General features: G+C 44.3%; 1 protein-coding gene across 1 annotated transcript in view; it reads right to left on the bottom strand.

The window, feature by feature from the left end:
- The window catches only part of mrc2 (mannose receptor, C type 2), a 146,770-nt gene that overhangs the window by 74,006 nt on the left and 45,035 nt on the right, over positions 1-27,729 (bottom strand). Inside the window, 7 exon segments of the mRNA XM_055657046.1 lie at positions 5,813-5,958; positions 6,579-6,694; positions 13,792-13,908; positions 16,162-16,316; positions 18,474-18,662; positions 20,150-20,290; positions 24,953-25,066. Of these exon segments, the coding sequence (XP_055513021.1) occupies positions 5,813-5,958; positions 6,579-6,694; positions 13,792-13,908; positions 16,162-16,316; positions 18,474-18,662; positions 20,150-20,290; positions 24,953-25,066 (978 nt within the window).

The raw sequence follows: 27,729 nt of genomic DNA, 5'->3' as shown, positions 1-27,729 counted from the left end.
TCACACTCTCTAAGCCTTGCTGACATTGAGCACTTCCCAACCCCCTTCAATGAGAACAATTGCATCTTCTTCAGTTTACTGGTGAAACTGAGCTCCCTCATTCATGAGCAAAAAAAACTAAAGTCCTGGAGGAACTCGGGTCGGGCAGCGTCTGTAAAGTGAATGGGCAGAGGACATTTCAGGTTGGGACCCTTCTTCAGACTAAACATTCCCTCCATAGATGCTGCCTGACCTGCCGAGTTGCTCCAGTACTTTGTCTTTTACTGAAGATTCCAGCATCTGCAGTCTGTGTGATCCTTCTACACGAGTCAATTCTACCTAGTGTATCCTGCCCCCTCTCTAACGTGTTCACATTATTTCTAAAGTAAGGTCTCCAGGACCACATGCAATATTGTGGTTGGGACTAAACCAGTATTTTATACAATTTCAAACACCCTCCTACACCTCTTCACAAAAAACCCCAGGATCTCAAATGATTTTTTAAAAATGGCTCTCAAAATAACCTACAACCTCTAAAGCTTTGCATGCATTTGGTCCCTCATTTCCTGCCACTCCTTCAGAACGTTATATTAAATTGCCTTTCCTCAATGGTCCTAATTATCATTTCACACTTTGCATGTTAAATTCATCCTGCTGTGAATACTTATTCCTCCAGGCTGTCTATATCCTCTTAAAACCAATTAACTTCCTGCTCACAATTCCAAGTTTTAAGTTGCAAATATTAATGTGTCCCAATCCAAAAATTAATGTTTCAAAAAAATGCAGTGCCTCCAGTAGCAGCCCTTGGGCAATACCTTAATACCTTGGGCAGAACCAACAAGGCAACTCTTCACTACAATTTGTTTCCGATCGCAAGACTATTTCGTTGTCACTACCTCTTTTATTCTACACTTTAAAAGGTTTTTAGGTTTGTTTATTGTTTGCCGACAACCTTGTTATTGGACACTTTATCAACATTAATCGCATTATCATCTCTGGTAGCTTGTCAAAAACTTGTTGGTTATGCATTGGTTACATTTAACAAGCCCCAATCAAAGAGTGAAATGACTTAATTGCTCTAATCCATCAGATTCAAAGTTATTAAGAAGGAATTGCAGAAGCTGGAAAATCGAAGGTAGACAAAAGTGCTGAAGACACTCAGCGGGTGCAGCAGCATCTATGGAGCGATGGAAATAGGCAACGTTTCGGGCTGAAACTTTCTTCAGAAGTTATTCCTGCTGGAATTTATGTACCATTATCCCAACCCCAATTCCACACATAAAAAAAAACACACATTTCAGTAAAACATCTCAACCTCCTGATCTTAATAGGTGAGGTTTGGGCATATTTTAGAGTTGGAATGCTTATAAGTACTTGGACTAAAAAAAAAGCAAAGATGGAAAGACTGATGGTGAAGACGGAATTACACATTTCTTACATACACACATGATGGGAAGCACTTTTTACTTGTTGATGGCATTACATGAATTATTACTAACAAAACAAAATGAGACCTCTGGCCTCAATTCACTTACTTGATTTTTGGCAATAGGCAATCAGTCTGAATCCTTGCAACGCACCAAAGAGGCATCTAAAGCTCACTATTACACATATTTGTGGTTTAAATAATCATTGCCCTGAACTACACATATCGCTCTGTAGATCACCATACATAAGCATAAATAGTCAATAACCAATTAAATTGTAAATTGCTTTCAGCTGGATGATGGATACAAGAATGGCTTTATGCAATTTGTGAACCTTACTATGTCATTAAGAGCGAGGTTGTAATGTTCCCCAATAAGAACTTTATCTGAGTTCTCTGTAATTTGCTGCCAAAAAAACATTTCGCTGCTCAGCAGTGTTTCCATAAGTTGAAGACTGAATCAACACTTTTGCAGCCTAACCTAACTATCCATCCATTACACTACCTCTCCACCAGCAACTTGTGTAGGAAGGAACTGCAAGTGCAGACTTACACCGAAGAGAGACACAAAATGCTGGAGTAACTATGTATAATAGTGAGCTTTAGATGCCTCTTTGGTTCATTGCAAGGATTCAGACATTGCAAGGATAGCCTTTTGCCAAAAATCAAGTAAGTGAATTGAGGCCAGAGGTCACATTTTGTTTTACGTGTAAATATTAATGTAACGCCATCAACCAGTAAAAGGTGCCTCCCAACATGTGTGGGTATGCAAGAAATGTGTTTTTGGTCAGGACCCTTCTTCAGACTGAGAGTGATCTTCCCTCTCAGTCTGAAGAAGGGTCTCGCCCTGAACTGTATCCACCAGCAACTCATGTGCCTGATCAGGCAGCACACAGACCTAGAAGGTTCAAGAATTCAGTCTCTGGTTAATGTTGAGCATAGCCTTAACTGTGAGAGGGGGAGGGGTTAACTGGTGAGAGGGGAGGGGGAGGGGAGCTGCAGAATTCATACACCTGTCCAAAATTCTGCTTTGCTGAGAAACTCTCTTGAGAACATAGAACAGGACCAAGCCCTTCAGCCCACAAGGTCCATGCCGCACTAGATGGTAAGTTAACTAATCTCCACTGTCGGCAAATGATCCATAGATTGCGCATTCCCCACATATCCACAAGCCTCCTAAATGCCACTGGGGAATTGGACTACTCCACCACACCTGACAGTGCTCTGTGTCCTGCACCTCTTTAAAAAATTAGTCACGAGTTTAGACAATGGGTGCCTCGTCTTCCGTGTCTAAGTATGGCTTCCCCATATCCCTTGACTTATTTTTAAGAATCTGCTCTCTCTTAGCATCCATAGAACCTGCCCCACCGCCGCCCTCTGAGGCAGAGAATCCCACAAACCCATCACTCTCTGTGAGAAAAAGTGTTTCCTCGTCTCCGTTCTAAATGGCATACCCCTTGTTCTTAAACTGTCGCCCCTGGTTCTGGACTCCCCCACATCGGAACATGTTTCCTGCCTCTAGCGTGTCCAAGACTTAACAATTTTATATGTTTCAATGAAATCACCTCTCATCCTGCTAAACTCCAGAGTGTACAAGACCAGCTACTCCATTCTCTCAACATATGACAGTCCCGCCATCCCGGGAAAACCTTGTAAACCTACATCTAAAAATAATTACAGAGGCGTTGGAGTGTTAATAATCTGAATGTCTAGAAAATCTGTCAATCCAGCACCAAAGTTCTGAGTGTGCTTGAATAGTTGAATTTTACTATAGTAAAGTTGCTGGACTAGCAGTCCTGACGTTTTTGGTAATAAATTCAGCCTCATATCCCACCATTAGCCATTTGAGAATGAATAAAAAAATAAATGGCACCATCAATAAAAGTTTACAAAGACAGCCCTTGCATTATTGCTCAAACTCACGGCTGTCCTTCATTGAAGGAAACCTTTATGTCCTTCATGCAACTCCAATTTGGTCTGAAGAAGGGTCCCAACCCAAGACGTCCTCTATCCATTTTCTCCAGGGATGCTGTCTGACCCATTGAGTTGCTCCAGCATTTTGTGTCTATCCAATTTGGTGAACCCTGAACCAGATTGGCAAGCCATCCAGTAGTCTCCAACTACTATGAAAATAACTATTGCTCTCTCGGGACGAAAAGGAATGACCAATAAGTGCTTGAATTGCATGTGGGATAGCCTCGGTCAAAACCTCAGGTCTGGGGGATGAAAAGCAAAACATGATGGCTGCTTTCGATAAATTAAAAAAAAAAATCTGATGATGTGAACCAAAGAGGAATGAAACGTCAGCATTCGTCCTCTCACTACAGCGGAATCTACTAACGTGCCGGGGTTTTGTATGTTCTGCCCATTATAGAACAAAACCGCATTATAAAGGGCTGCAAAATCCAAAAACCTACAGCAGTTTTCATTGCATTGGTCAGAGTAATTATACACAGACAGCCATCCATTTGCACTGCACATTCATTTCCTTGTTTTTGTTCCTGATATTAGTTCCAGATGTGCTACGTATCAGTGTGCAGCCAAATACCAGCTAGCCCAGATTCACAACTGTCTGCCCAGGAGAATCGCATTGCAGACAATAAGTGCTCAGTGTCTTTCTCTACGCATTGTACTGCCCTCTTTCTCCTTATATAACAATAGACCATAGACAATAGGTGCAGGAGTAGGCCATTTGGCCCTTCAAGCCAGCACCGCCATTCAATGTGATCATGGCAGATCATCCCCAATCAGTACCTCGTCCCTGCCTTCTCCCCATATCCTCTGGCTCCGCTATTTTTAAGAGCCCTATCTAGCTCTCTCTTGAAAGCATGAGAAGAAGCTTGCTTCAGTGCACTGACATCTAACTAAATAATTAAAGTTTGCTCTTCTTGCGCTCCTGTTTCCGAGTCCAAGGACTGTCCATTTTGTCGTATAGTGTCGAGGTGGCTCAGTGGTAGAGTCGCTGCCTTACAGAACCAGAGACCCGGGTTCAATCCTGACTACGGGTGCTGTCTGCACGGAGTCCGTACGTCCTTCCCGTGATCTGCATGGGTTTTCTCCAGGGGCTCCGCTTTCCTTCCACACACCCCAAAGTCGCAAAGGTTTGTAGGTTAATTGGCTTGGTATGGTCGTAAAACGGCCCTTGTATGTGTAGGATAGTGCATCAGTGTACAGCGATCACTGATCAGCGCAGACTTGGTGAGCCGAAGGGCCTGTTTCCACACTGTATGTCTAAAGTCTAAAAGACTTCATGTCCCCTCCTGAATGACGAGGTCACTCGAGGTTGGCACCCCGGTGGGGTGCAGCACTGCCTGTGATTCTGTCTCTCTATTCTAAAAGGAACCCTAGCCTACACTCGCAGATGGCCTGAGAGATCTCAAAGCATTATTTCAAAGAAGTTATCCCTGCTTAAATGTTATTGATCTGTAACATTGACTGTGTCTCTCCCCCTCAGCTGCTGCTTGATCCGTTGAGCATCCAAGCGCATTCTCCTCTTTATTTTGATTATCTCCCAATCTCTTGGCCAATACATCTTGCTTGATCATCATCCCAGTGTGGCTCCAGGGAGCTTGCTGTGCATGGACTGGCTGCTGGATTTCCTACAATAATGACTTCCTTCAAAGAAGCATCTCATTGACTGTAAAGTGCTTCAGCAGATGCTGAGACCATGGAAATGCAGTATAAATCATTAACTCTTTTCTCTCTTGTCCCACACAGCACTGGCCAAAACTTCTAGGCCATTCATTGTGCATGAAAATCTTTGGATTACTTTACACGGCCATAAAAAACTTATAACACATGACATCACGATGTGACCCTTTGTGTATGTGTCTGTCGAAAGAGTGCCACCCAGCTAAATCCACCTTCCAGTTCTGGGTCTTTAGCCCTTAAGGTTAAAGCTCGTCAAGTGCGCAAGATGCTATGTGACTTTATATAAATGCACAATCTTTACAGTGAGCATCCCGCCCCTCCCTGGCACCCCCACGCAGTTTGTGCAGAGGTTTTAGTTTACACATGTGTTAAACTTTTTTTTACTGAACTTCACTTTCAAATTCACTGGACTCTCTGAAACTGTAATCTACTTGGCGTTGAAATTTAGCAGGAGATACAGCATGGAAACAGGCCCTTCGGCCCACCGAGTTCATCCCGGCCATCGATACACTAATACTATGTTATCCCACTTTCGCATCCACTCCCTACACACTAGGGATAATTTACAGAGGCCAATTAAGCTACAAGACCGGACGTCTTTGGCAACCGGAGGAAACCCATAGGGTCACAGGGAAAATGTGCAACTCCGCACAGACAGCATTCGAGGTCAAGATTGAACCAGGGTCTCTGATGCCGAGTCTGTGCCGTCCCAAATTGCTGCCTGAGCTGGCAGATTTAATAGTGTGCCGCTGTTACCTGGTTGGTTTCGATTCCAGTTGGTGAAGGAGACGGCATCACCTCCCATCCACTGGAAGGCCCCTGGGTGGTTGGCATCCTGCAGACCTGTCCAGAAGTTGCCAGTACGACCGAGGATGAGGCTGATGATAAATGACTGTTCAAATCTACCAGGAGAAGCAAAGAACGTCAGGACAATTAAGGAGAGAAATATAAAAATAGTGAGGAGACAGTTTTGGATGAAAAGGAGATTGGACCCGAAAAGACCCTCACCAGCTCTATAATTTGAAATAGCAAACTATTTAAAGGCAGCTCAGAACTGTACAACAGGCGGGATTTTCATTCCTTTATTTCAAATTGTCCTCTGGAGTTCTAAACCAGGGACTAACTCTACAGAATGTTTTTCCTTCTATTATTTATTATGTAAAAGAATATGTGTGTTATGATTGTGTTTATAATTTGTTTGGTTGTTTTGTTGTTTGTCTTTTGCACAAAAAATCCGCGAGCATTGCCACTTTCATTTCACTGCACATCTCGTATGTGTATGTGACAAATAAACTTGACTTGACTTAAACCCCTGTTCAGGTTCCTCAATGATGACAAGCCCACTTAGACTGAAGTGCATCTCCATTAGCTGTAATACACCACTACTTGGTTACAGACCCCCCCCCAACGAGGTCCCAATCCCATAAATCCCAATTCTGAACCAATAATGACAGTGGTAGTGTTGATGGGAGATTGGGAGGGAGTTTAAACCTACGCAACGTTTGAGTGAATTCCCAAGTACCTGTTGAGGATGGTCACCAGGGTTGACCTCTGATCAGTGCATTTCTTCAAGGCCTCGTCAAAAGTCACCGATTCCTCACCCACAAAATAGCACGAAGAGCCATGTAATCTCCAGCCCTGGTAAGAAGGAAAGTACACTTTAGTGAACACAAGAAGGAGTGGGCTGTGGACAGCCCTGAGCTTGTTCTGCCATTCAATAACTCAGCCCGAATTTCTGTATCGACTCACTAAAAAGATCTGCTGTAAGTGTGACAAAAGCACATATTAGTGATTCCAGCAGGAAGCTGCAATGATAAGCGTTCTTGCAACTTCCGGACTGCCCAACCAGGTACAAGCAACTTGATTATAAAAGTGATGGTTGCTGCTTTACAAACATTGCTTCTGTAACAAATTTACATGACAGAATTCCCCATCTATCAGAATGGCAGATGAGTGGAAACTCAACTTGAATGATAAGGATTAAACCCAGAGGAAGGGTATATTTTACAACCACTTGATATTCAACAGCAGGAGCTGAATTAACAGGTGCGGTATGTAAATGGCATGGCTGATTAATAAGATACCCTTCATTTCATGTTCTTGTCCACTTTGAATTGTTTAGTGTTTAGAGGTGACTTTGTCCATGGGTCCAAAGTTCAATGTTGTGGTTTGGGTTAATATTCTTAAGTCCCACACTGATATTCTTCTTAGCTCGTTGTTATCCTGCCATTAGACGGACACTGTTGCAACTGTGTAATTCGTCACAGACCTTCCACTCATGGCCTGGCCGAGTCTTTTCAATTATGAAAATGTCCAGCTTCAGAAAGGCCCGACCTTGTTGCCTTTGTTTGCACTTTATATCCTTTCCTGCCAGCTTTACAACGTCACAAGCAATGGTGTGAGTGAGGCACCTTGTTCCTGCTCACCCAGGCTTCTAATCTAATAACTTTAACGAGGCTCCGTTAAGGGGAAGACTTTGGGAAACCTCGCACTTAAAGTGCACCCCGCCCCCCACGAATGTAAGAACCACCTTCACTTTCCACAGAGTGGTAACATCCTGATTCTGTACAATGTCCTGGACCTTGGCTCTGCCACTGGTCACGTGGTGCTGGAACTGCTCTTGCGTAATGGAGCAATGGAACTAATCCGGAGATGTTTCAGTGATTTTGGAATCGGTAGTAGAAGATAAAGACCATTTTACCTCATAACTTGGCTCATCCCATTGCATTCCCTCCAGGAATTCAATGCCAAATAGAAGAGTATTTATACAGTTAATGAGACTTTCTTGATTACTATTTCCTCAACTCCATTATTCTGCTCGGACAGATTCTGCTCATTTATCCTCCCTAATTCAACCAAATTTGACTAGACTAATCAGTACCCAGCTCTCTGTGGAATTCCATTCTGGAAGGAAAAACATTTCTAAGCCCACAAGTCTTTTCCCCTCAAAACCATTCAGCCTCCAAGGATTCTGGCTGGCTCCTCTTGTCATCATGGCAACAAGCACGATCACACACAGAAGTCATGTCATAAATTCATAAGTGATAGGAGCAGAATCAGGCCATTCAGCCCATCAAGTCTACTCTTCAATCATGGCTGATCCATCTCTCCCTCAGCGACATGCATGGACTAGTGAGATTGTCCTCTCTACCTTTGAAGGCAGACACCAGAGTCAGTAGGAAAGGACACATTTGGAAGCCAACTAGTGAAATTTGTTGAAAGGCTCAATAGGAGTGGGAGTCTCAGCTGCTTGTTCTGCATTACAACACCATTTTCTTTTCCAGGGCATGAAATACTGTACAAGCACTTTCATTCACACTGTATGCCTTATGAAAACCACTGTAGTTAATTGCTGTGCTAAACTGCCACCGGATTGAAGATCAGCACCAAAACCAATGGAACAATAGCAGAAGAAAGGAGGTCCCGGAAAACCAATGTGGGGCGTCTCGGCATTAACGATAGGTTATTTGAGGCAAATTTATTTGAGATTATTTGAGTCCAATTCCTGGACATTAGACTAAACATGGACTGGTTTCCAAGGAAGCCAAGAATTGATTGTATTTAGCAGCTACCATGATCTAGGGTTGTATCAAACACTTTGCACCATGACATTGAAATTGCTGCAGCCACTGTACACAACATGGTTCCATGATAACCAGGTCATCGACTTTAGATGTTGGCTAAGATACAAATATTGACCAGGACACAAGTGAGAATGCTTCAGTTCTTTATTGAATACTGTCATGAAATCTTTCACTCCTATCTCAAAGGGCCTCATTCAAGCGGTGCTGGCTCGAAGGGCAGAATGGCCTCCTCCTGCACCTATTTTCTATGTTTTAAGACAGCATCTTCAACTCCCTCAATACTGCACCAGAAACAAGAGTCTATGAAGTGGCGATTAAATTCATAATCCTCTGACCTTGAGACAAGAGGCAAACTGAACAGGACAAAATCACTAGTTCTATCTATAACTTTATGACATGTTATGGGAGTTCCTTGATTGGGTTGTTGTTATAAATGAATCAAAATGTGCTGATAGTCTTTAAGCCTGGGATGATTCACCATCAGCTGTGCATCTGTCATCCACACAACGTCCCTCAGCAAAACAAGCAAACTGGTTCACAGCAATTTTGCAAAAGCTGAGCAGGTTCTGACAGATCAGTGGGTAGGGACAGGGTTTAACATTTTCTAGTGGAGCATTAGTTCTTGAAATTAACCCAATCACAATAACTCCACGTTGAAATACCCATTTTCAATTCATCTACTTCACTGGAAAGTTCAGTGGTTGGATAGCCATCCAAAGACTGGGCAGAGAGTGGGACTGGTTCAACATGACTGTAAAGCCACGAGATATCGCATTGGGTAATACTTTTCACTTAGGTCCCAGATGAGTGTAAAACTATGATTCCTCCCAATCTTTTTGAATGGGGGTGAATTCAGTACAGAGAGTAATTTTATATATTCATTCTTTTGTTATAACTATAAGATGCCAGGATTTTCTTTGTTCCTGGTAAATATTGGTAAATTCAGGTGAATGCTGATTGTTTTTTTCTTCCCCTCTTTAATTCATTAGGGGGTTAAAATTTGGCAGAGCAGTTGACTAGTTCTCACCTAAAACAATTTTGGAATTTTTCAAAAAATCTCTAGCTTTCTGAACACTGGAGGCTCTTGCACTCAGAACTTGCTGAGTTCAGCACATCGTTCCTGGTCCAGAGAGAACATGTAAAAGAAACAAAGGGATTTCCAGCAGCCCGCAGGGTCTGGAGGGAGGTTGAACATTTGATTAATGTAGTTCCACACAAAGTGGGTGAGCGGTGGTTTCATAATGGACACTGCCAAGTGAAATAATTTCATTTATAAATGTGCCCTTTCACACCAAGGAGAATTGAACATCCTCTCAAATGTTGGAAGATCAACTCAAAACATACAACTGTATTCCTTGTAGTGTGGAGGAGGACTTCAACCCAGTGAGAAAGTGCCTAGTGCTGAATTAGTTCTCTTCCACAGCTGGACAGAATTTTAAATATATTTTGTGATCTCTAGCCATCCTGAGATCTGTAGGAAATGTACTTTGAAGTGCAGCCATTGTACAATGCAAGGGGAATAATACAGATGTATTTCCAAGCCAATCGAGATGGTTCTAAAAATGTATTTCAGTCCAAGACTGACCCACTTTTCACAAGCTTCCAGTAAAAGGTTGTGTTAATATGGCACTTTCCATCTGTGTTTACCAAGCAAAATATAGCAACCATCCAGCATTACAAGATACGGCATCATCAAAGGTTTGCTCACAGGTAAAGGTTTGCATACAACAAAAGCTTTTCACTGTGGCTTAGCACACGTAATACTAAACTAAAGTAAATCTAAACTATACTAAACTAAGACATGGTTTCAAAGGACAGCTTGAAGCTCAAACGACAGGCAGAGGGGCAAAGAGGTTTCAGGAAGAAATTTCTCAGCAGCTGCGGACAAGGTAGCCAATGATGGTGTGAAGGCAATAGACAATAGGTGAAGGAGTAGGCCATTCGGCCCTTCAAGCCAGCACCACCATTCAATGTAATCATGGCTGATCATCCCCAATCAGTACCCCGTTCCTGCCTTTATTTAGGGAAAGATATTTATGGGTTGGGGAGGCCAAAACTGGAAGACCACAGAGATCCGGGGGATTGTTGGACTGGAGAAGGTCTGAGAGATAAAGATGGGCAAGGGCACCAAGGAACTTGATTGCTCGTCTTTCTTTGCGGCAGAGTAGCAGTGGACCTCCATTCCCAGTTGGAAAGGAGAACTTTTGCTCAGAGAGAGGGCTGCAATATGTGATTGGGGAAGCAGGCACAGCTCCATGTCAAGGTTAGGCTGCAAGCATATGGTAACTTTTAAACATGTAACTGTCCTTGGTGTTTCTAGTGACAAAGAAAATATATTGCCGACTGGTCCGGGGACCTCTTTGTGTACTTTATCACCGGCCTTCATATGCACTGTAACTCAGGGCCCTTAGTATTTTTCTGTTTTGGGACACCTCATGTATTCTTATCCAGTCATATATAACTCTACTGCCTCAAGGAGATTACAGGGAAATCATGGTCGGTAAGTGTTGAGGTCATGAGGCTACCAACCCTTGTGATTCCATCTTCTGTCCAATTGCTTGATCCTCTGATTTCCTTGCGTGGTTCTAGGTCAGATTCGAGCCAACCATGTTCCTTTGAGTGCATTGGGAGGTTGCATTTAATTAAAGGCATTATATTAAAAAATGTTGATTTTGTTGAGCAGAAGGTTCGGAGGTTAATTGGCTTCTGTAAACTGCAAATTGCTCCAATGTGTTGGTGAGCGGTGGAATTGATGGGAATACGGTGAGTGGATTCCAGGCAAACTTTGTGGGGTACAGGTCTGCTCCATGGGCCGGTAGAGACTCAATGAGCAGAAACAGCCTCTAGAGTTATAAGTGAATATGGAATGCTGCAGCAAGCATACATCTGTGAAACAAGTTCACTAACTTCACTGCCGTTGCCAAAACTAACTTCACTCGGGTTGTTAACTCTTGGATATTTAAATCTCTCCACAGTCGTGATTTTCAACACAGGAGGTCTTTTGTCACGTCAGGTCGGGGGGAGTTCCCCCTGCCACGGGTTCAATGTAATCCCGTGTTACCTGCTCCATGGTCGGATAGTCGGTGACTAAACCGTCTCCCCCACCTGGTTTGCCAGGTGAGGAGGGGGCTGTGGACCCCCCAGCAGGACCAAAAACAAGACCTGCAAAGGGCGGATGAGCTTCTAGCGAGCCAACGGCCATCCATGCTTCAGTGGAAGTTGCGATCACGGTTGTACATAGCATTGTAAGGAATGATGATTAAGCACACACACCAAAATTCTATACTTCCAGCGGCGGAAGTCCTCAGGAACTGGAGGACAGAGATGTGTGGTGCGTCCGTCACCATTCCCGTTGGAAACCAGCACCACTGCATCACTAATGTTTTCAACGATGATGAACGAATGAATAAAGGTTTCTTCATCTCTCTATAAGAAGCAGATACCATCATCTAACTTGCTCGAATCCCCAAAGATGACCTTCAACCGTTGAATTATTTCATTCTACAAGACGTTGAGTCCTTTAGCAACTTTGGTTTATAAAATCAGATTCTTGAGCGGAATCAAGCAATGAGCTTAGTTATTGATAGATCAATCTTAAACCTAGAGAAAGGCAAGGCCAAGGTTCTGAACTTTGCAATGCCTGTATGAAATGTATCTGATATAGTTCTTTGATATAGTTCTATCGTTCTCAGTCCTCAGAACCACAAGGTCCAGACTTCAGGCCAAGTGACTAGCAGAGGTCAAGAGTTTCTCCATGGGGGAAGGGCAGAGGCAAAGTGACCCTTCAGGATACTCTTGCACAGCCTTTAGCTGCAGGTCTGGAGCAGTTCTGGAGGCTTGTGTGCATGTTGACTATGTAGATAGAACACACGTGAAAAACAAAACCATCAAGAATTTAAAAGAGAGGCCAATTATATGTCATCGTGGCGAGGAACACGTTTGTGTGAGATAATCCAAAATTGCACCACTTTCTCAAATATTTGCGCAACTTGGTCATTGCTATAAGCAAAAAGACCAAGTTGATACCCAATTTAGCAGCTGATAAAAATGTGTCCACACAAAAGCAATTCAGTCGTTATTGACCAATGGCAAGAGGCGAACTGCTAAACTGAATCTTCATTGAGGAAAGTGTGTTCATAGGCATCAGGTCAGAAGCATTGAAACTGAAAGCAGTGATCAAGGGCATCAACTGTAGATTCTATCTGTGGATTGTATCTAAGAAAGGAAGTCAACTGAGAACTTCAATGCGAGATTTCAGTGAAGAGTGTAAGTGTATGGATGACTGAGTGAAAATAGCACAGGGACATGAAGTCCGGGGCTGACTGAGGACAGAGATGATCTCGGATTTGACAACCACAGCTTGCAAACTGCCAGCTCACTGGATTGGATTGTGGTACCTATCCTTTCTGGACCCAGCACGCTGCTGCAATTATAAAGAAATTACATCAGCGAAGATTACGGCGATTCGGTATGTCAAAGAGGATTCTCTTGAACTTCTACAGGTGCACAGTAGAGAGCATGCTGACTGGTTGCATCATGGCCTGGTTCGGCAACTTGAACGTCCAGGAGTGGAAAAAAACTGCAAAAGGTTGTGACCACTGCCCATTCGATCACCGGCTCTGATCTCCCCACCATCGATGGGATTTATCGAAGTCTCTGCCTCAAAAAGGTATCCAACATCATTAGAGACTCACACCATCCTGGCTACACACTCATTTCACCATTGCCATCGGGAAGAAGATACAGGAGCCTGAAAACTGTTATGTCCAGGTTCATGAACAGCTTCTTCCCTTCAGCCATCAGGCTATTAAACACAACAATAAATAAGCTCTGAACTACAATAGACTGTTATTATTATTGCACTATAATTGTTTGTTTATTGTGTATGTGTATATATATATATGTGTATATATATCATACATATATACACACACACACAGAACTTTTTTTTCTCCCGTTATGTACTATGTTTACATATTCTGTTGTGCTGCAGCAAGTAAGAGTTTCATTGTTCTATCTGGGACATATGACAATAACACACTCTTGAAGTTCAAGAGAGTCCAAATGTTCGATGCTCTGCAAGGCAACACTAAGTGGGCTACCAGAGCGTTTTGATTTCGGATCGATCAGGAATTGCATCAGGTAACTGACCTTTGAACAGCCGAGATTGTCCTCCAACACTTCCTCTCCCTGTGTAGTGGCGAGGCCTGGTTTCTTGCAGATGGCTGGCAGTGTGAGGTTGCAGGGACCATCGTTCCAGCGACCATCCTGGTTCAGGAAAGAGATAAAAGGTGCAGCATGTACAACATGCAGGAGAAATAGCACATGGTGTCATGGTTAGACCCAAAATTCAATTGACTGACGTGTCCAACGTACAGAGTGTCCGCTTAACAAAAATCAGTAAATGAATCAGCGAGAATTAAATGCATTTGAAAAGAAAATGCATGTTGTAAAATGTGCACTTGATCAGTTGGATGGTGATAGATTAATGTTGACTGAGTGCATTCAACGAACAAATAGTAGCACTTTTCCAATAATGGACAATGACAATGAAACCAATCTATTTGTCAATGATTTATGAGCTCCAGGAAGCTACAAAGCCACCTTTGCTCCTCTCTTTGTCTAAATGCCCAATAACCATCTTCTGCATTGGATTCCCAATCCAGCAGCCTCTGCTCCTGGCCCTGGGTCAGACACCAGCTTCCTGTTACCAGCAGCCAATGTCATTTGGATAGTTCATAAGTTTGTCAGAGCAGAATTTGGCCATTCGGCCCATCAAGTCTACACTGCTATTCAATCATGGCTGATCTATCGTTAACTCTCAACCCCATTTTCCCGCCTTCTCCCCTTATCCCGGCACCCTTACTAATCAAGAATCTATCAATCTCCACCATAAAAATATCCATTGACTTGGCATCCACAATTGTCTGTCGCAATGCATTCCACAGATTCACCACCCTCTGACCAATACAACTCTTACAATGCATTACACATCCCCTGACGCACCTGCATGTCATTCTCCTGCTTGGAACTCTCGCCGAAGCACAGACAGGGGGAAGGTTCTCTTCAGATGTTATGGCATAAGACAGGAGCTGATAACCCTTGGTATCCTGGTTCATTATAATGGTAATCATTTTTAAAGTGAATGGTAGTCATCCTTGAAGTCCTAAGGATGGGCTTTCTATCTAAAGTTTGGTTATCCAGCATTTATGTTCCCGTGAACTGGCAACCAGCACTTCAGAGGGAGCAGCCCAGCTGATGGAGGGGCAGCAGTGAGGGAGCATGTGGGCTGCTGGAGGGGTATGACCAGGAAGTGTGGTGCTTTGGGAGGGACTACACTGAGGGACAGTCTTGGCTATCCCCAGTACTATCTCACACCTGAAGGTACTACCCCCAATTCTGCATCCAGCCCAGAACGAGTTTGCTGGATGCACCACAGAAGACACTGTCAGGTTTCATCATAGCTTGCTTTGGCATCAGCAAATGCCCAAGGCTGCAAAGAATTGCGGAGATTTGTCGATGTGGTCCAGTCCATCGCACAGACCAGACTACCTTCCATTGCCTCCATCTGCTCTCCATGCTGCCTCGGAAACGCAGCCAACATAAACAAAGACTTGTCCTGCCCTGGACATTTCTTCTTCTCCCTGCTCCCAACCAGCAGAAGGCACAGAGGCTTGAAAGTGAACAACACCAGCCCGTACCAATAGTTTCTTCCCTTCCATTATCAGGCTATTGAATGGCCTTTCCATAAAATAGGGTACTGTTCGATTCAACTCTACCTCATCCAGCACATTGGAATTTGTCTGAGGAACTGAGCTGAGAACTATAATCTACACTCTGTATCTTCCCCTTTGCTTGAACTGTTGTACGGGTTTGAACTGATTGTAATTGTGTTTGGTATATCTGATCAGTTTGGTCAGCATGCAAAACAAAGCTTTTCACTGTACCTCAGAACATGTGACAATAATGAATCTGAACCAAATATTATATCATAACTTGCATCCTTACATCCGTATCCTCAGCTGACTTACGCTTTTGCCACCACAAGCGATTTCTCACTATCTACATTATCTAACTTCTTCAGTCCCAGTGAATAACCATTTGCCTTCCACTAGCTCAGGGATCCCAGTTGGCTGGCATGACCACTCTCCTTGCTGAGTGGAGCTAGTTAAGCTAGTGCATGGATTGCTCCCCATGGGCAGTGTCCTCACCCACAGTAGGGGAGCAGAAGGTCTCTCAATATCCTTGCTGATCATTCTGTGTGAGAAAAGTCAAAATTCTTTGCTGGCCACTTGTACTCTTCCTGATTATGTGACTGTCCCTTTATTATGGTCATAGAATTGTATTGCACAGAAACAGGCCCTTCAGCCCAACTCATCCATACCAAAATAAGGTGCTTTCTGAGGTGGGCCCATTTGCCTACACCATGTTCCAATTCCTACCTTTCCTATCCATGAATCTGTCCAAATGTCTTTTAAACATTGGCATTTTTACCAGCAAATATCGTTAATGTGCCCTTACCGTGCCCCAGAGTGTAATGCAGTCCTCTTGGCTGCTTGCAAAGTTGTTGGGCTCAAAAGGATGCCAGTAGGTGAACCGAACTGGAGTTCCATCTGACCACTCGAAGTTCATTTGGTGTTTGACGTCGTTGAGGCCAATCCATAGCTCCACGACCTCTGCAGTGAGAAAGACAGGCTTATTGCAGCTCAGCGAGTCCATACGTGTGTGTGCGTGTGCGCGTGTGTGTGTGCATGTGTGACTGTGTGCGCTCGTGTGTGTGCGCGTGTGCGCTCGTGTGTGACTGTGCTGTACAATTGGGCGAGATGTAGTGAACACACCACACAGTCACAGACACATAGAAGAGTTCTGATGAAGGGTCTTTGACCAGAAGCATCATCTCCTTTCCTCTGTCTACAGATGCTCCTCTGCCTGCTGAGTGTTTCCAGCATTTTCTGCAGCTTTTTGATATTTTTTATGTGTTTTCCCTGTGATCGTTTGGGTTTCCTCCGGGTGCTCCAGTTTCTTCCCACAACCCAAAGATGGTGGGTTTATAGGTTAACTGGCCACTGTAAATTGCCCCTAGTGTGCAGAGAGTGAATGAGAAAGTAGGATGACGTAGAACTAGTGTGAATGGGTGATCAATGGTCTGTGTGGACTTGGTGAGCCGTAGGGCCTGCTTCCCTGCTGTATCACACAAAACTCAAAATCTGGATGTGCATTTGTAACTCAGTGAAACCGGGAAAGTAAGTTGAGGCTGACAATGACCATTGTGGAACCAACAGGAGAGTCCCCTATCTGGACTCACTCCTATTTCTCCCCATCCCTTCCTCAGGCTTCACAATTTGCAACCCGTAAATTCTTCCTTCAATCCTTGGCCTTTGTTTCAACATCAACCCCCATCCCCCCCCCCTATCAACCCCAACCCCACCCCCCCCCCCCCCCCCCCCCCCCCTTTGGCCTTCATCTGTGTCCAGCTATTATCTGCTATGCTTTGGCCTGCCTATCCTCTCACCCCACTCCCCTACAATCAGTCCGAAGAAAGGTCCCGATCCGAAACATCGCCAGACCATGTTCTCCAGAGATGCTGCCTGGCCTACTGAATTCCTCCAGCACTGTGTCGTTTAGTATAAACCAGCATTTGCAGTTCCTTGTTGCTACAGGACGGAAAGAAAGGTGGAGCACAGAGAGGTTGAAGCCCCAGGAAACATGCTGACAAGGCATTACCTGCTCCTGTATTGTGCCCTGTTGCACAGCAGCAACTACAAATGTATAGTTACAATCCTACATCTTTACAGCAGCTGTCAGTCATAATTATAATGCTTTATAAAAAGACACTGCAGGGCAAGAAGCTTCAAAGGCCTGTCCAAACTTGGAAGAAGAAACGTTCAAAAGTCCGGAATCTGAAGTGTTGCTTTTTATTCAAGTTATAGAGCGTGTCCATCTTCTGCAGTCCCTGTTCTTGCATTTCAGGGTGACTATGGTAAGAAAGGGGAGGCATGGTGGTGCAGTGGTAAAGTTGCTGCCTTACAACGCCGGAGACCCGGGTTCGATCCCGACTCTGGGTGCTTTTTGCACGGAGTTTGGACGTCCTCCCCGTGACCGCGTGGGTTTTCACCAGGGTGCTCCGGTTTCCTCCCACATTCCAAAGACATACAAGTTTGTAGGTTAATTGGCTTTGTTAAAATATTGTAAAGGAGGAGGGAGGAGGGTGGGTGGAGACGATGAGAATCACACAAAAGGATAGGGGACCAGCCTCGGTGAGCAGAGTCTGGTACTTACTGGGATGTAGTTGGCTTTCAGACTTAAACTTGGAGGCAAGCATGTAATGATGCTGGGATCAATGGCATTACACATGGAGAACTCAATGATACTAAAACTGTTTAGGCTTACAGGTTAGCCGACTCACCGATTAACCAGTGTCAGGGGTTACGGGGGAAAGGCAGGAGAATGGGGTTGAGCAGCAAAGATGGATCAGCCATGTTTAAATGGCGGAGTGGTCTTGCTAGGCTGAATGGAATAATTCTATTCCGATCACTTATGTACATGACTGTAACCAAGCATTGTCAACCTCAAGCATAGGATCGTGCATGACCAAATTACTGGTGAAACTTGGCTGCAGAGGTGCCCGGTAGCACGTCCCAAGACAGACCTGACCGCATCCTGTGCATCAGATGGACATTGACAGTGCAGAGAGACTAACTGCAAGGCTGACTTTCCCACTAATGGCCACAGCAAAACTCCTTGTGTGGCCCAAGTGGTTGGGTTACTCTTTCCTGGAAGGATGCACCCCTGCTCCCAGCACCCCTGCTTTCCACGAGATGTGCGACTCGTACCTAGCTTGACCCGAGTCAAGATGAATTCCAGCTCCGCCAGATGGTGGATGCTGACCAGGTTTCCCTCTGACCTCATGCAGATCTTCTGGGACTCCTGCCAACTCTTCCTCTCTTTATTCAGCCGGTAACAATTGCATCGAAATTTCAACCAGCCCGGTTCACACGTGGTTGTCCGGTTGGCACAGGTATCTAGAAAAACAAAACATCGTTCATTCATCTACAAGAAAACGGTGGTCAGCGGAACTCAGACTTAAAACTTAATACTTATGCTCATGGTTATATTTAAGTGATCTGGAAAAAATTGGTCAAGTGATGGGAAATAATCATTAAGTTGTATATATTTAGCACCTTTCATTGTTTCAGGATGTGCCTTGAAGCCAAGTAAACCTTTTTTCAAAGTGAAGACATTGGTATAAACTTGCTCTTATCTAATGTCCACAATGGTTGCCATCAAACTCCTTGAACACAGAGGCCATTCGGCCCCCTGGGTCTTTTCCACCAGTCAGACCAAGGCTGATCTACCACCCAACACATCTCCATTTAACTGCCTTCCATCCTCCTGAATCTCCTCACCACTGGCTCCATCTACCCACAATCTCCCTCCTGACCTGGCCCTATCCATCAGATGGTGATCACCATGTCTCACCCCTCCCTCTCACCACTCTATACTGGTTATCTCCTCTCTACATTCTGTCCTGATAGAGGGTTTTGACCCAAAACCTGACCTGTTGAGTTCCTCCAGCAATTTTCTTTTTGCACCTGATTCCAGCAGCTGCTGTTTCTGGGGTCGCCCTCTCAATCACTGTCTTGTCAATGTTAATTATTTCAAACCTTACAGTCTTTGAGGCACACATTTAAAAACTGTTACATTCTGATTTATTTCTTGAACAGCCCCACTCTTTTTCGCTCCTTGTTTTTGAATCGGGATCATTCCTCTCTCAAACCCACATCACCCAATTGAATCTGACGTAGCAAGGAACAAGCATCTTTGAGCACAATGATCTCAGGGTCTGAGTGAGTAATGCAGTCACTTACAGAAGAAGTAAACGTAATTAATTTCAGACAGCACCACCCAAAGTTCCCTTCCAACACTCTCACAGCAACTCCATCATGCTGGGTCACTTCAGGACATCCTATCTTCACTCAAGCGACTGCTAACATATCATCTGTTTTTCATCAAAATGAGGCATAATTTACTGTGAGTTCTTGCCAGATCAGGGACAGAGGCCACTGCCCACAAACCTGGCTGACGCTCATTGCTCACTGGATAATTAGAAACTTCCTTGATGTTTCCATTACTCAAAAGGGAGATCTGTTCCAATGACCTGATATGCCATCCCCAACTCCTCAATAGCACTTGGGCTCCTCTGCTGATCTTTGTCCATATTATCTCCTGTCATCCAATGTACAAGCTCTGGCTCCATCCAATCTATGGTTCTTTTAATGTCACCAGTGGGAGTTCTAATCCTAGATCCAACGCATATTTTGGAAGTACGCCAACAGTTTTGTTCTTCATTGGCACTGTAACCTCAATGCTCTGAGTCAGCTGGCCAACAAGTGATAGGATAAACAACTGGTTTGTGCTGTTCCCTCAGCACACTAAGCCAATTATTTCCCACCATGGTACAAGGCACAATGTTATTTAGGGGAGCTGTAATAAGCGGTTAGTTCCCCACCTGTGGTCACGGTATTTGTGGGTTTTGGCTTCTTCTTGCAGACGTATGGCCTGGCGATGCTGCAGTCTTTGTTCTGCCACCGTCCGGAAGATTCTGTCCGGATAACTCCGCAGTTTTCCTCTAATGAATTTGCCGGCTGGTCTACCAAAGGAAGGAAGGGAAGAGGTTAGTTAGTTCCTTATATTAATGCTGGACCTGGGTGAGGCCAAGAGCAGGTGTCCTGTACGTTTACCTTGTGGCCACCCACACAATTAAGCCTCAGCAATAGATTGCGAGGTGCCCAATCTCGAGGCACATGTGATCCAATTTTGATTTGAATCAGGGCGCGTTGTGCTGGAGATTGTATTCAGTTTCAGATTTTTCATCACTACATAGAATTGACTCATCGCCAACTCACAGAGCAATCCTATCCTCCCATTAATTTTCCCCGGTAACGCACTCATCCAACATTTCTATCAACTCCACCATTCACCCACACTTTGGGGGTAATTTGCAGAGGTCAATTAACCTCCTACAAATCTACACGTCTTCAGGACGAAACTTTGGGGGTAATTTGCAGAGGTCAATTAACCTCCTACAAATCTACACGTCTTCAGGACGTGGGAAGAAACCAGAGCACTCGGGGGAAGCCCTTGTGGCCACGAGGCGAACATGCAAACTCCACATAGACACCGCCCGAGGTCATGATTGAATGGGGATCATTGGAGTTAAGAGATGGCAGCTACTGCTCTGCCGGCTGTGCTGTATATCCTTGCCCTTGAATAATCCTTCAACCACTGTGTTAAAGTCTCCAAATGACTCCCAACATTGGCAGCGCTTTGGAGGTTGAGATATCCATACTTTTTGTATTGTTTACTCTACACAAACGTATCACTCTGTAGCCCACATTATCACATGTGATCTGGGAAACTAAACACTATCACTATTCATAAAACTCCCATTGCAACATAAGGTGCATCATCAGCAAACCTCCTAATTTCTGACCTTCTGATGGAAGACCATCACTCATGAGGTAGCTGATGATTGTTGGCCTAAGACCTTTTTCCGAGGAAGAAAGATGTCTCCTGCAGTGACATCCCGGGGTTGAGATCATTGATTTGCAACAACCAACAATCTTCTTCCTCTAAGTGAGATATGACTCAACCCACTGGAGAATCTTTTTACTTTGCTGTCAATTTGGTCCAGTTGTACTTGATCTCCTTGGTGCTACATTTGATCCACTACAGTCTTGATATCAAGGGCTGACAGTCTCTTCTCACCAGTGGCGGCACAATAGCACAGTGGTAAAGTTGGTGTCTTACAGCGCCAATCCGGGTTCAATCCTGACTAGGGGTGCTGTCTGTACAGAGTTTGTACGTTCTCCCTGTGACCACATGGGTTTTCTCAGGGTGCTCCAGTTTCCTCCCACATTCCAAAGACGTGCAGGTTTGTAGAATTTAACTTCTGTAAATTGTTCCTAGTGTGTAGGATAGAGCTAGTGTACAAGTTGATCACTGGATGGCATGGACTCAGTGGGCCGAAGGGCCAGTTTCGACACTATATCGCTAAGTGAAATTCTATGCTCCTTGATTAGACCAAGGCTGTGATGAGTTGTGTGGTCAATGTCATGATAAAAATACACTGTCAATAGTGGTTTCCACGACTATACTGATGATTCAAAGTAGACTAATTGGACAGTAATTTCTCCGGAACTTCATGAACAGATCATACCTGGGAAAGTTGCACGTTAGCAGGTGGCCCTCTGTGTTGTGAAGGCTCTGGAACTGGGAGTTGTCTAGTCCCATTGCCTCTGCTCTACCATGTGCTCCCTCCCGTGAAGCATGAATCTTCAGCCTTTGCTTTAGCAATTACATGCTGGGTCCTGCCATCACCGAGGATGGGGAACATTCTATGAAGCATCCTCCTCCTGTTAGCTCTTTGATTGTCCATGATTCACGACTACATATGGTGGGACTGCAGAACCTTGATTTGCTGTTGTGAGATAGCTTAGTTTATGTCATCTTTTTTGCTCAGTTTGTGAGAAGTCCAGTTCAGTAGGTTCAAGCCTCATCGTTTTAAGTGCGGCCAGTGGTGCTACAAGAAAACCCCACTGCACTCCTCATTGAACAGTGTAGATTCTGATCGCAGAGAGTGAAGGTTACTCCACGTGGTGGTGCCAATATGCCACACTTGGTAATGACATAGAGATCCCCCATCTCCTACTGTTCAGGTCCACTATGCCAAGTATAACACATGAATCCCTGCTCCAACCAGCTTAATGGCTTGCCACGACACATCTATATTTCCTGCTGAATGATTTGAGGTATCTTTATAAAATACATCCCATGAGTATCCCCATTCTGTGGGTGCAGTGTGGCGTGTGCAGATCTCTGAACTATTTTGCAACACAATTTAGAACTAGTGTATTGTGTGTGCATTTTCTCTCTTGGAAGAGGTGACTTTAGCCACCGCCTGCCAGCCTCTTCCAATGGTGGATCTCTTGCCTCACTCCCAGACCCTCCAAGTAAAAGATCTTCCTCCAGGCATGACCAAGACTTGCATGTCCTTTGGTGGGAACTCTCTCCATTGCACAAACCTCTACATCCTCCATGATAGCCACGCTTGCAGTCCTTCTGGTGGAGGTATTCCCACTGTACTGTTGGGAGGGAGTTGCATGATGCTTTCTCCAGGATTGTGTCAGGTTTCCTCATTTTCTTCATTCAGGCAAGTGGAGAGATAGTCCTAGAATCACGCAGCCTGGAAACGGGCCTGCCGGCCAAGTCGCTGATGCTGACCAAGATGTTCTACCGAAACTAGTCCTATTTACCCACGCTGTTAATCGCTGACACTATCTTGGCAAATTGTTGAGAGATGCAGGGAAACTGGGTGAGTTTCCATTGACTTCCATTCAGCTCTCATTTTATGGCACATTTCGAATGTAAAACAACCTTCTGCTGTTTCAAACCTTTTTGTAAAGAAGTTTTATAGTTTTGGTGGGAACATGCGGCTCATTGGCTATTATTAGTGCCATTAGTGCACCAAAAATAGATGGAATTCAATTTATGCCTTTCCAACAATATGCACTCAAGGAAGTAACAACACAGAAAAAGTCGACTACAAATCATGCCGGGCCTTCAACGAAACCACGGCCACAAGGGCAGCTGGGCCAAAAGTCAGTCACTCGATCGCAAAGAAAGGGAGGAACAAGGAACTGCATATGCTGGGTTATAAGAAAAAAACACCAAGTGCTGGAGTAACTCAGAAGGGAGTCTTTCATCCTTTACTTTTTCAGTCCAGAGGAAGGGTCATGACTCGAAATGTCGACTCTCCATTTGCCCCCATGGATGCTGCCTGACCTGCCGTGTTTCTCCAGCAGCTCTCCCTTTCATTGCTACAGATTACAACATCTGCGGTCTCTTGTGCTCTAGGCATTCAAAGTTGCATTCCAAATACTCTACCTCATAATTAAATAGAAAACCATGAAAAATAGAGATTGTAAGGACGGAATTCAGAGCTTAAAATGTGGTCTGAAAAACATTCAGGTACACTGGTGTCGAAATTTCCATCTGACATGAGTTGGCAGTTCAGCCTCTGTAGTCTGTGCCAACACACACTGTAATCCTCTTACCCCCCTCATTTTCCCAATAATCCCATTCTTCACACATTCCCATGAACTCCACCTAGATTCCAACACTTACCCACACTACGTCAAATCAAACATAAAACAAAAACAGAGTCATCACTTGACCAGGGTGGGGAATAAAATATGCCGAAGTTGGGCTCCTTCCCAATGATTTTGGTTTGAAACGCGAGGAAGAAGCTGAGGTTGTGTCTGGCTCTGCTCATGACTTCATCAAAGAGAAATTAGCAAAGGCAGACTAGGGAGTAAACTGGAGCCGGCAGGGGAAGGGGAGTGGCAGAGAAAGGGATGAAGAAAAAAAGGAAAACAAGGGATGGAGGACAAAAGGAAACAACAGTAAAAAAGTGAGGGGAGACCGAATGAAAAAGTGTGACAAGAGAATTCACAGCTGATCTCTTTGCGATACTTTGATACTCATTTCTAAGACCAGATCACAGGGCATGTTAAACAGCAATAGTGTGGCAGAAGCTCTGCGGATCCTTGCTTGGGTTAAGAGGTGTTTAAAACACTGTTTCCATGTAATCTCTCTACAGTAATGAGGCATTTTCTTTTAAGTACACACTGTGACAGTCTGTCAGTTTCTGACAATGGTGGCCATTGAAAATTGATAAGCAATCAGTTTTATTAACACTTGTTCAAAAGGTACTCTATTAAACAAGATTAATTTTGTATTTTTAGCTTGCAGTACCAAAAATAAGTTTACAGCTATTATTAAAAGGAACTTTGGTTTTGAGGGGCGGGGAAACTTTGTTACTGCAAGTCTGGAGCTCTCCAGTCCCTAATTCCCCCTTTACACAGCTTTTTACAATGCTGTTTTCGTTAATGTGGGGTTTCTGAGGAATGCCACTGTTGTGATGCAGCATCGCTATCTGCACTTGAATTGCTGACTATCTGCAATGTTAAACATGGTTCTCTGTCCATAGCTATTGCTTCCCTCTGCACATTTCCAGCTTGCTCTGCTTTATTTTGGAGCATACAACATGGCACGATAAAAACATACTTAAGGCCATTTCCAAGATATTGTGGTTTTGAGGAAGAAATTGGGCACATGCAGCAGCTTTAATGTCAGAGAGCATCTGAAGGTACACAATGAACCCTGGTGAGTTGTTTGGGGGTGGGGTGGGGGGGGGGGGGATTGGGGGGAAAGGCAGAAAAGAATTACTTATTTATTTTGAACTGATTACCACTCTCCCAGTTGAGGTACTTCAGTGGGGACCCATCAGACCACTGCCAGCCACCATCGATTTCCATGTCATTCAGGCCAATCCAAAGAGTAGCACTGTAGCCAGTCAAGAGGCCTACAAAAGGAAACAAACAACATCACAGTGTAAGCCTGCTGCCTCAGCTCATTTGGGACATCATCACTGCAGGCTGAGCATGTGTTCTAGGTTTTAGTGAATTAATTCCTCTGTCAAGGGGTTCTTTCGGCACAGTTCATCAACAATGCATTGGGCTGAAGTCAACTGGTTTCTTTATTGCCAGGAGCTGGGTGTCACCAGCAACAAGAGCATTAATTGTCCATCTCTGGTTGCCTTTGGGAAGATGGTGGAAGATCTTCCCTTTGAACCACTGGACCTTCAAATGGAAATTAAGAATCAATCAAGTTGATGAGGAGCAGGCGTCATGTACATAATAGAGCAGGTCCTACCATTAATCAAGCTTTTACTGACAATCTAAGAGCTCTGTGTCACTTAACCGGATACCAGTTTACCATTTCCAGATATTTAAAATGGAATTCGATCTCCAGATTATTAGTCCAGTAGAATAACTAAATAACTTCTGCACTGAGCTTTGCTTATATCTGAATATGAAACAAGTAACCTCATTTGAGGTTGCTTTGGAAGGTAGGTCTCGCAGAATGGGGTCATTGTAATTGAAGAAACTTGGAACAGAATATTTAAAAACAGGATTATATTACACATCTCCTCAGGCTTGCTCTGCAATTCAAAAATTCATAGCTGAACCCATGCCCACATTCCCACCCAATCCCAGTACTCTTTAATCCCTATAATGTTCAAAAATCTATTGAGCTCAATTCTGAATAAACTCCAGACCTTGCATCCATTGTCCTCTGAGGTAGAGAATTTCAAAAAAAAAGAATTACATCTCTTCAGTACAGGCCCCCAGTTTACGTAGGCCACATTTCCCACTTTTCCAACTGTTTGGGTTTTGATCATTCTTCAGACTGATGGGCGATTTTAATAGACCCACCTTCCTGCAAGAACCCACTTCCCTTGATAGCATCTAAAAATCAATCATCCTTTTCTTGAATATGACGTGACTGGGCTGCCAAGACGAGCTGAAGTTGAGAATTGCCAAATGTCAACTCAATGCTTAAATTTAGGTAGGAAGGAACTGCAGATGCTGGTTATACACTGAAGATAGACACAAAATGCTGGAGTCTATCTCCAGTGTAAACCCATCTTAGGGACAAGTAAGTTCAGAGTAGTGGCTCTTCGGCACAGGGTTAACATGTTGATAATGGCTATGTCTCTGGACCACCACTCTGTCATTCACAGTTGCTTCACACTAAAATGAACCAAGGGGATCAGACTGTAGGCGTTTGGAAACTCTGCTCTGTCTTTGCAGCTTCTGCCAGACTTGGCTCTCGGCCTCCTGCCAAAGGAAGTGACTCACAACATGGGAACATTCCATCTCAGGTTGAGGCAAAACGTTAGCAGAAGCTACCTCCTGGACTCCCATTTAACCCCCCCCCCCCCCCCCCCTCCCTGTAATCCCAGTGGCGGCAAGTCACGTGACCAGCAGCGCGGAAAAGAAAACATCAAGAATGTACACAAATACTGCAGGCAGAGCTGTGATATACCACAATATCTCTAATAGACGTGACTTGTGTCGGCATTGCCAAATTACATAATTAGGTCATAAATTCCAGGAGCAGAATTAAGCCATTCAGCCCATCACGTCTACTCTGCCATTCAATCATGACTGATCTATCTTTCCATCTCAACCCCATTCTCCTGCCTTCTCCCCATAACCCTTGACACCCATACTAATCAAGGAACTATCAATCTCCACCTTAAAAATATCCACTGACTTGGTCTCTACAACCTTCTGTGGGAATGAATTCCACACATTCACCACCCTCTGACTGGAGAATTTCCTCCTCATCTCCTTTCTAAAGGAATGTGCTTTTACTCTGAGGCGATGGCCTCGGTTCCTAGAATCTCCCGCTGGTGGAAAATCAACACAATACTTAGAACTTTATTTATCCCTGGAGGGAAATTGGTCTGCCAACAGTCGTAAAACGTAACAAGATACATGAAACACAAAACCAAAGTGGCGAGTGGAAAGTCCAAGATTGGGAAAGTGGGGGGATGGGGGCAGAGAAGGGACAGCAAAAGGGGGAAAAGTTGTACAGTTTGATAGCCACAGGGGAAAAGGATCTCCTGTGGCGTTCTGTGCTGCATCCTGGTGGAACCAGTCTGTTGTTGAAGGTGCTCCTCAGGGTTGACCAGTGTGAGCTGTCCAAGATGCTCCGGAGAAATCCTCTCCATGTCCACTCTATCCAGGCCTTTCATTATTCAGTAAGTTTTAATGAGGTGCCCCCTCATCCTTCTAAACTCCAGTCAGTACAGGCCCAGTGCCGTCAAACGCTAATGTGATGAAAACTCGTGCTGACATTACAGTAAGAGTTAAGGGGATTGGACGATCTCTGTGAGGTACAAGGTCATCAACTAATTGATGTTGGATGAACGGTTGATTCTCTAAACCAAATACGTGTAGAATTCCAACTCTTTTTCCCACACCCCCCCCCCCCCCCCCATCATCAGTCTCGACCCGAAACGTCCCCTACTCCTTCTCCTCATAGATGCTGCCTCACCAGTATTCTGAGTTTCTCCAGTATTTTTTGTCTACTTAGAATTCCAACATGCTCAGTTGACCTACCACAACTACGGAGCAGTCCTGAACTACTATCTACCTCATTGGTGACCCTCGGATT

Source organism: Leucoraja erinacea, chromosome 27, assembly GCF_028641065.1.
Source record: "Leucoraja erinacea ecotype New England chromosome 27, Leri_hhj_1, whole genome shotgun sequence".
Classification (NCBI taxonomy): domain Eukaryota; kingdom Metazoa; phylum Chordata; class Chondrichthyes; order Rajiformes; family Rajidae; genus Leucoraja; species Leucoraja erinaceus.
The sequence above is the reverse complement of the archived record's forward strand: the minus strand, read 5'-3'. Positions and strand labels throughout refer to the sequence as shown.